The sequence below is a fragment of the Amphiura filiformis genome, chromosome 16 (genome assembly GCF_039555335.1).
Source record: "Amphiura filiformis chromosome 16, Afil_fr2py, whole genome shotgun sequence".
In the NCBI taxonomy this organism is placed as follows: domain Eukaryota; kingdom Metazoa; phylum Echinodermata; class Ophiuroidea; order Amphilepidida; family Amphiuridae; genus Amphiura; species Amphiura filiformis.
This window is the reverse complement of record NC_092643.1, coordinates 21720303-21738293: the sequence shown is the minus strand read 5'-3', so window position 1 is coordinate 21738293 and position 17991 is coordinate 21720303. Positions and strand designations below refer to the sequence as shown.

The 17991-nt window shown below is 45.9% G+C and overlaps 1 protein-coding gene across 1 annotated transcript; it reads right to left on the bottom strand.

Annotated features, from left to right (window-relative positions):
- Positions 1–548: 548 nt before the first annotated feature.
- On the bottom strand, positions 549–16453 carry LOC140135725 (cytochrome P450 2U1-like). Its single transcript, XM_072157325.1, has 2 exons — positions 15973–16453; positions 549–1729 (listed from the first exon to the last, which is right to left on the bottom strand). The coding sequence occupies exons 1-2, from the start codon at positions 16325–16327 to the stop codon at positions 591–593; spliced, it is 1494 nt and encodes a 497-aa protein (XP_072013426.1). The 5' UTR covers positions 16328–16453; the 3' UTR covers positions 549–590.
- Positions 16454–17991: the final 1538 nt, after the last annotated feature.

Sequence of the window (17991 nt, the reverse complement as noted above, 5' to 3'; positions counted from 1 at the left end):
TCATTTTAATGCTTTTCATGCGTTTGATTCATGGCGGATGTCGTTGATGGTTCAAACAACGGATTGTCTCTCTGAAAATAGAAACAGCAAGAGTTCAATGTAACATTGGATAATCAGCGTCGCACGCATGCTATTCAACTTTTATGCCTGAGTGCAACCCCCGGACTTGGATCTAGCAATGGTATCCGAAAACATACCAATAAATTATCCATCTATGTTAATTTGGGGCTTAACTTCGATTCCGGTGCGTAAGTAAAATGATTCCAGTGCGTAAGTCAATTATAGAATTCCTTTGAAGGATGGTGGTGGATGGTGGTTCACACGCATGCTATTCAACTTTTATGCGTGAGTGCGACCCCGGATTTGGATCTAGCAATGGTATTCGCTGTCGTAGTGCACGTTAGTAACCATTGGTTACTGCTCCAAGCCTGGGCTCAAGCACCTGTTCCGAATTTTGATATGCCATAGGCTTTGTGTTGTGATCATTTCGATCAGTGGTTCGTAACAAGGAAAGCGTGATCCAGTTGACCTGGCAACGGTCATATTCTAAAGCATACCAATAACTGATAGCCATCTATGTAATAGTTAGCTTAGTTTCGTGCCTGAGCGCATAATTTAAATGGTTCCGGTGCGTAAGTCAATCCCAGAATTCCTTTGAAGGATGGTGGTGGACTTCCTTCATCGGGCAATGTAAATGTGAACTTCTGCAGCATGTGTGTAAAGAAGATGAACAGTTCTAGTTTAGCAATCTTTTCCCCAATACATGATCGACGTCCCACGGAGAAAGGAATCAAATGTTTCGGTACAACCAAATTTCCAGCTGGATCCAAAAAACGTTGTGGTTTGAATTGATCTGGTTCTTCCCAGAGGTGTGGATCTGTGTGAACACCCCATACATTAGACGTTACCATAGATCCCTTTGCTATGTGATAACCTTGAATCGTAGTGTCGCGGGATGCAGTGTGAGGCACAAAAGGCACAATGGTTTGAATACGTGCTGTCTCCCATAATATGGCTTCAATGAAAGGCAATTTGAATCGATCCGAATCACTTGGAATCACATCTTTTCCTATCACCTTGTCTATATCACATTGAGCTTTACGTTGTACGTCAGGATAAGCTGCCATATAGAGAAGAACCCAAGCTAGTGAGACAGATGATGTCTCACTTCCTGCCATAAGTAAATCGGCTATATCAGCTTTTAAAGTTTCGATATCAATTCGAGCTGTTTTCAAGAAGGCCTTGTCACCAGTTGACATCTGTTTCAAGTACGAATCTATCATATCTTTGACGTGATCACAATCTCTGTCTTTGTCATGCTCATTGATCGTCGATTCAAAGCGATCTTGTAAGCGCGCTAAAATTCCGACCATTTTGTTCCAACGACCGCGCATGACGTTCTTTATCACAAATTTAGGCAATATACGTAAGAAGCTGTCGTTGAGGTGTAAGAAATCGTCCATGTCTTTATGCATGTTACGAAATTCAAGGTCATCATAGTCAAATCTTTTGCCGATGATAACCACGGATACGACATTCATGACAGCGTTTGAGACGATTGGATAAGGATTGAAAGCTTGTTGGGTTCCTTTGATAGCATCAACAAGGTAAACTGCTTCTTCTCGGACTCGATTTTCCGATCCATCCTTACCCAGGTCGAACTTACGCAGCTGAGTCAAGATAAATTTTCTTCTTTCTCTCCATTCTTCTCCAGAAGCACCAACTATTCCTGAAATTAAAAAGAAAAGGAAATTACTGAGCAAATTAAGGGATCTGGAATGAGCGTTTTGAACGTTTCGACAGTATTTTTGTGGGACATGAGAGCACATCAGACATATCGAATTGAATTCTGAATACGAAGAATGTCTTTCTGATATCAAATAATTTTCATTTTTGAAATTCACGATATAATACAAATTTTATGACAAATTGTTAAAATTGGATATTTTTCACATTTTTGATATATAACAGTCCTCGAAGTAAATTTTATAAATCTAATGATATATTCTTAAAGTGTATGTAGCTGGGAGGAAAAGCCGACGACCAATGGAAAATTTTGACCTTTCATATTGAAGATATGGATTTTTTCCCCAAAAGACCTAATTTTTTTGGTATTCGAAAGTTCAAAATTTTCAATTGATCGTCGGCTTTTCATCCCACCTACATACACTTTAAGTATAAATCATCAGATTTATAAAGTTTACTTCGAGTACTGTTAAATATCAAAAATGTCAATTTTTAATCATTTGCCATTTGTGTATTACATTGCGAATTTCAAAAATCAAAATTATTTGATATCAGAAGGCCATTCTTCGTATTCAGAATGCAATTCGATATGTCTGATGTGCTCTAATGTCCCACAATAAATACTGTCCAAACGTTCATACCCCATCCCTTAATATAAGGCAATGAGGCCAAATAAGTTGCATTGGCGATCGATGCTTTTATTATCCTAATATTATTCATGAAATGTCGGTTAATTTACTAATGTTAAGTATTAAAGTAGATAAGCTTTCACGACGGGATTCCATAACAATTGATTTTTATTCGGGTGTGCTGTCGGATATCACATTACCGGTGCAGCCGGTCAATGTGTGACATTGGTCAAGCTTTCGTCAGATGTGGCTCTGATCTGAGACAAGAAGGATGATTAGTTGAGAGAAGAGTCTATTGTTGTGAACCATCCTGTTAATGGTAGTATTTTCATTCATTCTAGTTTCTAAGCCTTCTCGAATGAGCCTCATGCCTTTTTGTGGAACCTGTACAAGAGATTTCGACTCATCCCTGATAGGTTCATGGCCTTCTTTGCAAGCATGTTCAGCTAAAGCCGATTTATCTTTCTTCTTATTCTCAGTGGCCTTCTTGTGTTCGTTGAGTCTCACTTGTACAGTTGTAGGGGTCATTTAGTTTGTCCAATGTTTTGATCACCATAACTACATGGGATGGAGTAAACATATGGTCCATGATCGTAAGGCTGAGGGTCTTTTGGGAGGCTCAGAATGTCTCTTAGTTTCTTAGACCGGGAGTAATAAGTCTTGACCCCTGCACGGTTAACAAATCTACAGACTTTCTCAGATACTCCCTGGACTTATGGCATAATTGTCACTCCTTTGTGTTCATCCTCAACTATACGAATTTCATCATCAAGCCGTTTTGATTGTTTATTGACTTCCCTTTGAACTAAATTGGTTGGATGGAAATTGTTGCTTAAGGGTAGACGAGGTATTGTTGGTCGAAGCAACCTAAAAATCGATTTTCATTATCTAGATCAATATATTATTGAAAAATATCACCTTGATGTTTTGCAAAAGTTCATTCTACAAATTGTATACTTTGCAAACTTGCTTAATGTATTGTTGTTAATGAGTTATGTACGTTTTACAAAAGTGTTGTTGTTTCAGCCCTCTTAAAAACGTAACTCAAGAACCGCAGCACCTATTAAAGTATATCTGTGATATTTTAATTCTTCTACACACTCGCTATGAATTGAGCAATGCAGTTTTTGCCAAAGCTCACTACCATTCGTAAGATGCTGTGAACTACCAAATCACAACAGTTTAAAATAATTAATAACCTTAAAGCGTTCTTGATATGCTTGATTTCATTAGGCAATGTAGTTTCATCAGATTGTGAGTGCTCGGTGAACCAGTGTGTTAACCACACTGTTCTTGGCTGATGACTAGATGAAAAGTGGAGGTATCGATCAGTGTGAGTAGGCTTTCTATAGATTGAGAAACTCAACTTGTTTTCTGATCGTTGAACTAACACATCCAGGAATGGAAGGGGACCATTATTTTCCAATTCCATGGTGAATTTGATCAGAGCCACAACTGACGAAAGCTTGACCAATTTCACACAGTGACTGGCTGCACCAGTACAGATTATTTGTGACATGTTCATATTGTGTTACGTATCAATAGATAGCTACTTTATTCCTCTTTACAATGACACCACGTTTGAAACAATAACTTTTTTCACGCCTGAGTACACGTCTTGTGAATGTGTCTCAAACCTCTTGTGCCAAATTGACCATTATTCTGGAATGGCCTGCCATCAGCCCAGACCTCAACCCGATTGAACACGTGTGAGGTCAGCTTGGTCGTGTTGTGCGTGCCAGAGTAGCCAATGCAACCACATTGAATGACTTGCGACGAATCCTGGGTAATGGATGCCATTCCACAGCAACGTGTGACCAGGCTGCTGAGCAGCATGAGGAGGTGCATGGCGGTTGTAACTGCATATGGTTTTTCCACCCGCTATTGAGGTTACTGACTAGTGTTGTTTGAGTACAGAATAATGGTAAATTTGGCACATTATGTTTGAGACCCACTACATTTACAAGACGTGTACTCAGCCGTGAAAAAGGCAGCGGCGGCGCCACAGGGGGGGCAAGGGGCAATTGCCCCCCCCCCCCTATGATTTTCAAAAAAAGAGGTAAAAGGAAGGGAAAAGAGAAGGAGAAGAAGGAGAGAGAAAAGGGAGGGGAGAGAAAGAGAGGAGGGAGAAGAAGAAAAGGAGCCATTCCCCTCCCTGGCCATGGTTAGAAGGAGGAAACTCCCCCTTCGGACATCTTGTCCCTTGTGGAATGCTGACCTACGCGGTTTTAAAGTTGTTGGTTTTTATATTTTGGGCCCATTTTCGGCAAATTTTCCCCTATTAAAAGTCACATGGCCTCTCTTGACTTTTCTCCCAACTACTTTGGAAAAATCCTGGCTACGTCACTTTCCTTTTGCGGCAACACATGCAAGTCTGTGTCATGCAGCAATTAATCATTAATATAAATAAGTTTACTTTCAGTCCGATATCACACAACTTTTACGGGATTTCATCACATTGTATATCCAAACCCTATATACAAGAACGCCTCTCTCAGAAATAGTGTAAAAATTATGCACCAATATAAATAAGCAATTGGCTTCATTGCGGCCGGGGGGCTGATTTTGAAAAGGTGGACATGTTTTGGACCTTTTCCTAAAATTTTGACCAAGAAATCATAAAGAACCTACTTTTTTCGCTCGCTACACTCGTGAATGGGCAAATTTTGTCCTTTTCTGACTGAAAAAGCATAAAAAACTGTGTTTTTTTTATCGCTACGCTCCCAAAGTGGACATTTTCGGCTTTTAGTGATCATAAGGGGCGACTACCTCAACGCTCCTGATTACGGCTTTCAGTTTGAAATATTTCCAACCTCAAGACACCCCCATTCATATCATTTTATAGTGCCAATTGTATATCATATACAATGCAACTGACTTAACATATAGGCCTACCGCGTTAGATCCGACCCGGGGTGTGGGGTATAAATCCCCCCAATATTTTGATAGGGTAGGCCTAGATGGTCCATACAATCATTCCCCAATGTTGACGCCTGTATGTTGCTTTCTGACCAAAGTAACCTCATATTTGGCCATTTTAGCCTAAAAAGTGCCAACTTTATTTAACAATTCCACCATATTTTACATAGTGCACATTTGTATCATGAACTTATTTTGTTGCCAAAAGGTGCCGGATTTACTAATTGAGTAGGTCCGTGCCTAAAACCAGCGGGCTGAAAGTCGGGCCCGTGAATGAAATCCATAAAAATATGCGGTTGGAAAATAAATAAATAACCCTAAAAAGGGTGAAAATGGTGCATCAAATGGCTTCATTTGTGCTTTCATTTTGAAAAATTTCCAAATTCTGAGGGGGCACATCCCCCCTCACACACACCCCTGCGTCGCGCAAGCGCGACGGGCAGCGCTGTCGCGCCGCATAACACATTTCCAAAAATTGTCTTGCCCCCCCTATCAAAATTCCCCTCTCAGAAGTGAGAGGGACATACACAAGCGCACGATACTTACCTCCCACGACCTGATCTATGCACAAAACGAAGTTTGGGACCACAAGAAACCCCTGTACCACAGAAAAGGTTTTGGCACCCCGGAAGAACGGGGATGACAACGCCCAGGTGTTGGTGTCGCCCAACACTAACGATATATCGCCCTCACCAACACACGTTTCTTGCGACCCTCTACGTGTGAGAACGTATGACTTTCTTGAGGGTGGAACGCAGAAAACGCAGGAAGGGCTCAGGTCGTGGGAGGTAAGTATCGTGCGCTTGTGTATGTCCCTCTCACTTCTGAGAGGGAATACACTGCGCACCCTCTACTTACCTCCCACGACCTGATCTATGCACAGAATACCACTGAGAGCAAGGAGGTGGAAGAAAGTCGTGAGAGGTAAGGAGGGCACACAGTGCAAACTCCGCTCAACCACAACAAAACACCACCCAACCCAAGACTCACCTAACGTCCTCGATCCGATCCCTGGCGGCCTGCAAGCAGTGCTGAAGTACCTACAGCTGAATGACTTGCGAGGACGTCCTTGAGGTAGGTCGACTGGAAGGTGGTGGGGCTCTTCCAGCCTGCTGCGTCGAGCACCTCCCTCAGGGACACCCCAGAGTGGAAAGCCCAAGATGCTGCTTGGGATCGAATGTCGTGACACCTGACCTGTGACTGTGTCTGAGGACCCGTCATCCGTTCGTGATGTTTTTGGTGGGCGCAACGGATGACGGAGGCAACCCAGTGGCTGATAGTGCTCCTAGCGGCCGGCCTAAATGGCCTGGCCGATGTAATGAAAAGCTGCCTGATGTCCCCCTGATCTTCTCGGTACGCTTTAAGTACGATCTAAGGGCCCTAACGGGACATGACGGTTTCTCCGCCTGTCCTGCGACCAGGACCAGATCAGGGAGGAACACCGGGGAAGGAGTAAATGACATGGTCTGGTTCTTGGCCAAGAAACCGGTCCTAGGCAGGATGGAGACACCCCGGTTGGTAAAGCGTAGATGGTGCTCGTCGATCGACAGAGCATGAATATCAGAACAACGCCGACCGCAGGCCACTGCCACTAAGAACACTGTCTTTAGTGTCAGGTCCTGCAGCGAGAGGTCCTCCATGGGCTCGAAGGATTCGGCTAGATATCGCAACACCAACGGGAGGTCCCACTCCGGAACCAGGGAACGGACTGGGGGCCTCTCCGAGAACATGCCCTTAATGAGGGCGGAGAGGGCTGGACTAGAGGAGACAGTCATGCCTCCCCCAAATCCATGATGGACCGCTGCTATGGCCGTCCTGTACGCTTGGGCGGTCCGAGGCATACAGCCGCCGTGGAAAACTTCTGTAAGGAAGTCCGCGACTTCGCCTACAGGGGCAAAATGGGGGTCGATTTCTCGACCGGCACACCACCTGTAGAACCGGCGAAGTCGCGAATCGTAAGTCTGTCGAGTCGACTGTCGCCTTGCCTTTGCAGCGAGCGCGGCAGCCGACTCAGAAAGTCCCGCCGCCTGGTAGGACTGGCGGAAATACGCCAAACAGTCAGATGGAGGTTGTTGATCACTCCCATCTGAACCTGCTGGCGTGACGGAACGGACAGAAGATCCCCACGGCGAGGAAGGCTGACTGGCTCCCCACTAGGAGGTCCAGGAGGCGGGGAACCACCACTGCTTGGGCCAGAGAGGAGCGACTAGAAGGAGAATACAGTCTGGAGAGCGGGCTACCTTCTCCAGCACCCGAGGGATCAGAGCAATGGGAGGAAGGCGTAACCGAATACGCCCTCCCAGCTCTCCCGCATGGCGTCTCTGCCTATCGCCTGGGGGTCTAGGCCCCAGGAGAAGTAGGTCGGAAGTTGGTGGTTCCGATGAGACGCGAACAGGTCGACATGCGGGCGATCTAACCTCTGGAAGATGGAACGGCAGACTGCTGGATGAAGATGCCACTCTACTGACGCTCCCCTCTGGGCCAGGCGCGTGGATGCCTGAAGCCCCCCGCGGGACAATGAATCGGCCAGGGTGTTGGCTACCCCGGCCAGATGCTCCGCACGGAGGAAATATCCCTCCGTAGACACCACAGGAGGAGGGACACCGTCTCCTTGCAAAGGCTGGGACTTCTGGTGCCCCCTCCCTGTTGATGTAGGACACAACTGTCATGCTGTCGCATCTGACCAGGATGAACAGGCCGTGAATCCGTAGACCCAACTGGCGGAGGGCGAGGAAAATGGCCCATAGCTCGAGGAGATTGATGTGTCTCCGAGCTTGAGTCCTCGACCAACGCCCGGAGAGCCTGACGCCCTGAAAGTGGGCTCCCCACCCTGACTTGGATGCATCCGTGGTAAGGACGTGGGAAGGGCGGGGTTTCGGGAATGGAACGCCTATCTGAACACTCGGCTGACCTATCCACCAGGAGAGGCAGGGGAGGAGATGCCGAGGGACCGGGATCCTGAGGCTCAAAGGATGGCGCCACGCTCGATACCGTCCGAGGAAGTACAACTGTATCTTCCTCGTGCGTAGCCGGCAGCCTGGAACCAGATCTATGAGGCTGGCCATCAGCCCTAGAAGGCGAAGCCACGACCGAGCCTGGACCGATGCTGCCTGCCTGATCTGCAGAGCGCAGAGCCGAACGTCGGCGATCCTCGAGTCTATAGGAGAAACCCGGCCCCTGGCGAAGTCTATAGTCGCCCCTAGGAACTGAGGCGACTGAGATGGGAGAGAAAAGACTTCTGGTGGTTTATGATAAACCCCAGGGACTCTACCAGCCTGCACACCCCCTGAACATCCTGGCGCAGACACTGCGGAGAGGGGGCTACCAACAACCAGTCGTCTAGGTAGACGAAGATCGTGATCCCCTTCCTCCGGAGAAACTCTGCCACCGACTTGACCAGTCGAGTGAATGTCCGGGGGCCGTGGAGAGGCCAAACGGGAGGACCCGGAACTGAAAGGCGGTACCGTCGAACACGAAGCGAAGCCATTTCTGGTCTGACTCGCAGATTGGTACGTGGAGGTATGCATCTTTCAGATCTAGGGTGACTCCCCACCAGCCTGGCTGAAGAACAGATAACACCGCCCGCAGCGTCTCCATCCGGAAACGTGGGGCCTTGATGTAGGCATTCAGGGGCTTCAAGTTGAGGATTGGGCGCCACTCCCCGGATTTCTTTGTGGTAAGGAAGAACGTGGAGTAATGGCCTGTACGGAAGGCCCTGGGGAGAGGTGTGATGGCTCTCTTTGTTAGGAGAGCTTCGATCTCCCCACCAAGGCCTCCCTCTGTAAGGGATCCAGCGGTGACGGGGTGACTCGAACCCCCGGAACCGAGGAGGACGGGAGGTGAACTCGATCTGGTAGCCTAGAGACACTGTCTCTAGGACCCATCGGTCTGAGGTCACCCCCGCCAAGCCCTGGCAAATGCCAGGAGACGACCACCCACTGGGAGCGGGCGGTCGGGTCCCGGAGGGGAGGCAGAACCGGCGTCCCCGACCGCGTCCGCCATAGGCGGACGGGTCGTTACGACCGGCACCGTCACTCTTGCCTCGCCCTCCCTTGCGACTGCGATTGCGGTTGTGATTCCGCCTGCCGCCTCTTGCACCTCGCACGGGGCCAGAGGGGCATGGGTGGCTGGCGGAAATAACGGTTGCAAGAGGGAAGGATACTGCTGCTGCTGCTGCTGAAATTGCTGAGCAACCAGCTGCTGCTGCTGGGGCACCTGGATATAGGTCGGGTTGGCTGTCTGACCTTTGGACCGAAACCGCTTGGGCGCTGATGTGGCCGGTGCCTTTGGTTGGCTGGCCTCCTTAGCCGCCTTCCGTCTGGTACGTTCATCTTCGGTCAGCCTGGGAAAGGCCCCGCCGAATAGATCAGTACCAAACGGAGCAGACCTCAACTCTCTTTTGTCCGAGAAGTTGAGCGCCTGGGCGACCAAGGCTCGGCGCGCCAGGACAGACCGAGTTGAAATCCGAGCGAAATGCTCCGCTGAGAGATGATTGAGGTCAGCCAGCACATGTACCGCCCTCAGTGTCGCCTCAGGAGACAAGGACCTTTCCTTGTCCAGCAAGCTCCGTGCTAGATGAGCGCTGACGAGCTGTTGGACATTGGAAATGCGGAGCCCGTCTCTGGCGAGAGACTCCAGGGACCGTAGCTCCTCATCCCGGGCTTTATCCCAGGGAGGCACCTTGTGGGGCGCCTTTGGTCCAGCCTGCCTGGGGGCTCCCTCAACTCCTGAGGGGAGGGAGCTCTCCGGGCGACACTTGGTCCCCTTATCCCGCTCCATCTGGCGATAGGCCGCCTCCGGACAGAGGGGGGTTTCTAAGAACGCCACATCCTCTGTAACGTGGGGAACGCCCGTGCCAGCCACGGGAGGCGGTCTACCTCACCCTTATCCTGTACGGCCGTGGGGAGTGCCTTGATGTCACGCGATAAGGGGATGAAGGGCATTGACTTGGGGGGCTTAGCTGGCTTTGCCGCATATCCTAAGTCGGAAGCCAGTTGCGGAGGTGTCTCGAACTCCAGTCGCATCTTAGCGTCCGATAGGACGGCTGCGAAAAAGGGAGCCGAGACCTTAGGAGTAAGGAGCCCCTCCCGCAACTGGTCCTCCTCGGCGCCTTGAGTCGGTGCTGGGAATGAATAAGGGTCCCCCAGCCTCGACACTGATCATCACTCCACTGGCACCGTCCAGGTGGAGCCGGGTCGGCTGAGGAACCCCTCCCCACCGAGATCGCTCCTGATTGGGGCCACGCTCTGGACCGAGGCGGCCCGACCGCTCTGCGGTCGAATGTAAGGAGAAACCTTGAGTTTCTGCAGCGAACGTCGAGCCAGCTAAGCTCGGGGAAGGTGTGGAATCTGAGCCTGTGAGCCTGACGGAAGGAAGGACTGGGTCATACTCACTGGCGGAGGAAACGACGAGGGGCCTGGGACCAAACGCGAGAGAGAGTAGGATCGACCCTGTTGGTCGGCCACGGTGAACGTGTCTGGCCAAAGTGCTTGGCTCTGCAAGGGAATACCGACCGAAGAGGGTTGTTGGGAAGCTCCGAGGGAGACCGAGAAAGGCGCTGAATGACTGACGGGGTCGCGATGAACCCCAACGGGGATATCAGAGCCCTCTCTGTCAGCCCTGGGGGGAGTCGAAAAATCCTGAAAAGACTCTACCTCCGTCTGACTCTGAGAGCCATCTGAAAGCTCATCATAGCTAGCCTCTATGCTAATCGCATCGGACTGCGGATCCGGACCTGTTGAAGGCAAACCTGGACCCACTGGTCGGGTTACCGCCGAGGGCACCTGACCGGGATCTTTGCCTAACAAACCAATGAGTTGGTTCATGCGGTCTAACGCCGACGGGTCCGAAAGTGATGAGATGAGCGTTGACAGTGCCTCAGCCTGAGATGCCGAGCATTGACTGCTCTGGGATCTCGGATGCTCAACCATCGAGGGAGCAGCTAGGGCAGAGGAGGGATCCCGAAACACGCTCTGGCCAGGGGCCGAGCGTAAGGGATCCGAGCGGTTGACCGGTGGACCATGGCTGCCGCCGGGGTCGCTCTACCGTCCTGGACGGACGGGAGGCCTTCCGACGGTCGAGCCGTGGAACCATTGAGGTCGACCGCACACGGGGAGGACGCCTGAGCAGCGCCTACGCCCGGGGCACTCAACCCGACCGCAACTGGTGCCGTCGAGGAGTGGCCGCTCGGGCGCGAGCCAGCCCATTGCTCAGAGGATGCCGGGGCCGCATACCCACCTACGGCACTCGACCCGGACGCCGTAGCGCTCAGGGAGCCGCCGTGAGGGTACGAGCCTCCTAGCATAAGGGCGGGCGGAGCCAAAAAGGCTTGGGGACTGCCCGACCGAGGGGCAGATAGAGAGATTGACTCTCTCATACCTGGTCTCCTGTCAGAGCTAGAGGACCCAGGGGACGGAGGACAAACTCCCTGGCTGGCGGGGGCTAGGGACACTTTCTTCGCCGAGCCAGACGACTCGTGCGAAGAAGAACGGCGTTTGCGGTTCCTGTCCCTAAGCCCCTCCACCTTACGTTGGTGAGACTTCTGTAGTTTCACCTTATGGGCCAGGGACCTAGCCCAGGCCTCCTTGGACCAGTCACGGTCAATGGTGCACGGTTGGTCCGGTGAGCACGACCTACAAAGCAGGCATGCCTCATGCGCATCGTCTTTCCCAAGAAATGCCTTGCACGCAACACACTGCCGAGGTTTGCTTCTGGTCCCCAACGCCTTGGAGGGAGTACTCTCTTTAGACATTTTGATAACTACCTGTAATGGAGAAAGGGTGAGAAAACATGTAAACTCCCTCTCGTCTCCGAAGGGACTGGAGGAGGGACCCCCCGGCGTAAGAGGAGGGGGATAAGCAAGAGTGTCAACCTGTAAGGGGTCACAGACTCCCCCAATGGGAGAACCCCCTCCTCTACCGCCAGAGAACCCAAAACATGAAAAGGCGCACGGGATCCAAAAAAGTGAACACGAGATCCCCTACTACTGAGAGGTGCGCATGGGAACAGTTTTGACATAGGCCCCCGCACTATTAAGCGAAAAAACCGCGAATTTTAAGCTTACCACATGTGCGAGGGAAAAATGAATCAAAACACCGACTACGAAAGCCAAAGTAGCCGGGACAGAAGGGGAGATCGCCAAGAAAAAATCCCGGCGACCTCCCAGTGGAATTACCAGGGGAGCCGAGTGAAAACCTATGAATATTTTACTTGGGCGGTCTCACTTCGGCCACAGAGACTACGAGAAACTAGCAAGAAAAAAACATCACAAATGGAAAAAAAATCTTGCTAAAGTTACAGAAAATATCACCGAAGTGATTACTGATACTTGCGTAACCGTTACTCGGAAATAAGCCTCACGCTGCTACGATATTTCTCAACAGAAATTGGAGCTCTTCGTAAACACGTCCTTGTTGGTCGCAAGAAACGAATTGGTGAGGGCGATATATCGTTAGTGTTGGGCGACACCAACACCTGGGCGTTGTCATCCCCGTTCTTCCGGGGGTGCCAAAACCTTTTTCTGTGGTACAGGGGGTTTCTTGTGGTCCCAAACTTCGTTTTGTGCATAGATCAGGTCGTGGGAGGTAAGTAGAGGGTGCGCAGTGTATACCCTGGCGCCGCCCCTGGAAAAAGGTGATTGTTTCAGTGGTGTCATTGTAAAGGAAATTAACGTAGCTATCCATTGATATGCAACACGATATATGAACATGTCACAAATAATCTGAGATATAGATGCTTGAAAAAACTTTCCAAACTTTTGTTGAGGAGTTAATATTATTGACTAATAAAAATTTACCATAATTTTGATTAAGTTGATAGTTCATTAAAGCATGGAAGCAGCATCGACGGTCGATACCAGGATCAAACACCTTTGGTGGTGGTGCCTAATAGAATACTGCACATCGTCATCATCCCTATATCTTCGTGTCAAAAATTGCCGTGATAGTACAGCGACTCCTCTCGTTTTTCAACAGCTACGCATCGCGATTTTGTTCGAGATAGGCCGAGCGACTCAGGCTAAGCATACCATGACTATCATATGAGACTGATACACACAGAGTTTCTATATTCTACACATTATTACGATTTGTGCATGCTCTAGTACCCCATATGATGTTTCTATTACAAGAAAATCGATTTGTTTTCAGGTAAAACCAGGTTTTTGTTTCCAGTACACTCACTCGAAAAGCAATACACTAATTAGCGGGGCCTTGCAGCTTGCTGTATATATCTTTTACTGCATTTTTTATGTAAAGATTTTGAAATCCAATGTAAAAATTGTGATATATTTAATTTTGAGAATTACAATTCTACTTTATAGGTATAAAGGAACACGTTTAGCCCATTCAGTTAAGTTCCAGGTGCAAGCCCTGTAACACAATGCATATGTAAACTTTCTTTATATGTGTCAATAATAGAATATTGATTTCAACGGAGTATTGAGCTGTATGGAAACAATATTTATAATACAGGGTGTTGACACTGTGTACTGTGCATCAGTCCGTATAACTTGACCCCCGGGGGCACTCAACTTTTGAAGTGACGGTATCAGTGCCTGTCAATAGGCCCCTTTTTTTGAAGTCGCATATACCCGATGACCCCCATTTTAAAAACTCATACCCGATGACACCCTCCTTTTTTTTTAGGTGTGGCTACCCAAGGCCCCCCCCCCCCCCCCCATTTTGAGTGACGGCTACCCAATGACCTCCCTTTTTTTCTAAAAATGTGTTATCAAAATACCACAAAATAACGCGGAAACTTTTAAATAAATAAATAAATAAATAAATTTTACCCCTGCATAAGCGACCATTTTGGATTTATGCAAATAAGGCACTGTTCCACTATGTGTGCCAAAAATCACTTGGCCCCCCGGCTTGCCAAAATTGCTTGCCCCCCCCCTCTTTCGGCTCGCCAAAAAGTTCTCCCCCTCTCCCCATTTTACCCTTCCCCAGGGCTCATAATTCTTGCACAGCCCCTTAGTGGTGATTGATTTTTTAATTTGATTTAGACTATGAGACATGGGCATTCATCTTTCACTTCCGTAGTCCACTCTTGGGCAGAACATAAAAACATAACAAATCAAGAGTAAATATATGTCTGAATTAATATCAAACAGTTCCCACGTTTTACTTTACTCATTTAGGAGTTATTTGGGGTTAAAAATGAGTTTTTCGTGATTTTTTTCCATTTTTGCCCAAAAATGTCAAATATTAAAATAGCTGTAACTTTAAAAATAAATTGAGTAGAAATTTCATTTCTATTGTAGATGTTACATGTCATATGGATTTCCAACACTGGTGAATAAAAATGTCACAGCACAACTCTAAAATATAAAAAAATGGCAAAAACCATATTTTTGTGCTATTTTGGCCATTTTTTACCTAAAAATGTAATTTTTGCATGGGAAAAAAATAAATATATATTTTCTGGATTTAAAAAATATGTCATTATATCAACCTAGTTATTCTGAACAAAAAAGTTGAATGTCTGTGACCTATAGTTTTTGATCTATGGCCCTTTCAAATTCACATATATGGACTAAAATAGCATGTTTTTGTCAATTTTTCCAATATTAGGCTGAAAATGGTACTTTTTTGTAATTTTAACAACATTTTCAGTGTTTGGAAAGTGGGAACTTCACATATATTATGGATATATTATAGTACTTTTATTTTAAGCTAGTTGTAGATCCACTGGTAGCTCGGTTTCCATGGCAGAAGCAATTATATCGTCAATTTTACTACTTTCAATGCAGCAAAATCATTTTAGTCATCATTTTACTGCATTGAAAGTAGTAAAAGACTATATAATTGCTTCTGCCATGGAAACCGAGCTACTAGTGGATCTTGAAATAGCTTAACATTAAAGTACAATTACATGTTCATATTATTAAGTGAAGTTCCACTTTCCAAAAACTAATGAGTTGGTTAAAATGGCCATAAAGGACCATTTTTGGGGTAATATTGGAAAAATTGAACAAAAACATGCTATTTTAGTCCATATGTGAATCTGAAAGGGCCATAGATCAAAAACTATAGGTCACAGACATTCACCATCTTAACTTTTTTGTTCAGAATAACTAGGTTGACATAATGACATATTTTTGAAATCAATAAAATATATATTTATTTTTTTTCCCCATGCAAAATTACATTTTTAGCTCAAAAATTGCCAAAATAGCACACAAATATGGATTTTGGCATTTTTTTATATTTTAGAGTTGTGCTGTGACATTTTTATTCACCAGTGTTAGACATCCATGTGATATGTAACATCTACAATAGAAATGAAATTTCTACTCAATTTATTTTTAAAGTTACAGCTATTTTTATATTTGACATTTTTGGGCAAAAATGGAAAAAAATCACGAAAAACTCATTTTTAACCCCAAATAGCTCCTAAATGTGCAAAGTAAAACGTGGGAACTTTTAGGATACTAATTCAGACATATATCTTTACTCTTGATTTGTTGTGTTTTCATGTTCTGCCCGAGAGGGGACTACAAAAGTGGAAAACCAAGGGCCGTAGAGATGCATGGCCCATAGTCTAATTGGCCTAAACGTCCAAATGATAAATGAAGAGTTACAGCATGGAACTACTGAAAGCCTGTAGAAAGCAATAAACTGAAAATGGATAAATACCCACATACAGTCTTACGCAACTTAATAACAATACATACCTTGTCCAGGAAACTCATCGTCAAACAGAGTAGGCCTGTCTGCTATATCTGGACTTATAAACGCGTCTCGTATGGTATCAATATCGTTGAGAAAAACAACATCTTGACCACCAAATCTGAAGCTTACAATTTTGCCATACTTATGTGCGAGATACTTGGTAAGCTTAAATGGATCCAGTAGATCTGGTAGAATTCTCAGTAATTCCAAACCTCTTGGCCCAGGAGGTACAGACCTAGTTAGCTGTGATTCACCTCGTTTATACCAAAGAATAAAACCAGCGACAGAGGATATGAATAGTAAAAGAATCGCTAGTTGATCGAATTGCAATGCTTGCAACACAAGTGATACGGCCATTTTTTGCAATTGTCTTTTCAGAGATAATTTAATTCTGCTCGCTCTGTCTCTGTACACGTTAATGCTGCAAACATGTGTGTTCTGTCAACGTGTAAAAATGAAATACATGCTTGAATGAACCACTAAAGTTACCGTGGCCTTGCAGCATTGAAAACTAAATAGTATTATTAATACAGCATACCACGGAATCGCTGTGGACTGGAATCATTCGCTTGAATGGATACTACCATTTCACCATAATAAATCATGAACCGTAAGTATATATAATACGTCTAGCTTTTAACAGGCGGCTGACACTGAAAAATTTGCATGGAAAAATGACCCGTCTCCTCCGCAGCCAATTTGGTTCCGCTCCATCGAAATCAAGCCGGTCACGGAGGAGACTACACTCCTTTGTGTTTGTTCATTTGTGTATGGAGAGCCCTTTTTGGAGTCCGGAATGACTTAGGCTACGCTCTCAGCTAGAGTCCGACGCTGCATTGCACTAGAAATACCTTTTCTGTGAAATGGCTATAGAGCCAACCGGGAGCACGTATTCGTTTTGAAAATATAGCATTAAAATTAGTATCACCCTTGTGGCCACCGTGCAGTGGAAAACCTTAATTCTTTCATTAAAAGGAAATGAAAATTTAAAAAAACACGGATCTACTTGTGCACCAATAAAATTGGCACAGCAATTTGTCTCAAATATGAATGAATTTTAAGAAACATACGGGGTATGATGAACATTGACTTGACGCCATGATAGTAGGATCTATTAGTCGTTTTATATACAATGTATATACCGTATTGTCATAATACCAATATTTGTCATTATATATAATGAGTAATATCTAGCAACGTAAATGTGCAGTTCATATGCACAAACGAATACTGATCTTTATGATATTCAGGTTTTTGTACATCACATATAACATGTCACATAGGAGGTCATACGTGTTGACCTTCATCTATTGTATTTGTTCATCTGTGTATGGAGAGGATTAGCGCCATTAAACGCCATTAAAACGCCATCAGTATTAGGGCGTAGTTCAGTGAACTCACCGGATTGCTATTCTAAGTACTTTGATAATACAGATAATATGTATTAATGGGTCGAGGCGATTGCATTGAAAAACCTAATAAATTATTCATAACAGTTACGTAATCAATCGATAGTGCGGACACTTTTTATTTGCAAACCATCAAAATTCGTGATCTTTTAGCGTTGGAAAAGAAACCACGTGAATAGAGTGCCCTCTCAAGAATATCAACTCTCTGCTTTTAACATGTTTAACTTTGTTATGATTGTTGCATATTTATAGCATAGATGACATTTTGTATATCGTCACCCTACTACGCTAATTACCAAAGTCATTTGTTGTAATTTACAAAATACGCTTCAAGCATGCATTTGCATAAGAACAAAATAATAATAATGATGATATAAATTAAAGGGAATAATCCGAAATGATAGTTAGGATGATTACGTAACTGATGCATGCCTAAACCACATCCCATTTTGTACTTTGTTCTCAAAATTACAAACCTTGGAAATTTGCGTAGTAGGGAGACGATAATCTGCTTCTTAGTAGGCCTAATTTTATTATCACTGGAAAGCTAGTTTTGACTACACTCACAATAAATATCAAAATTGAACACATTAAAGTCGGTTTAGTTTACGA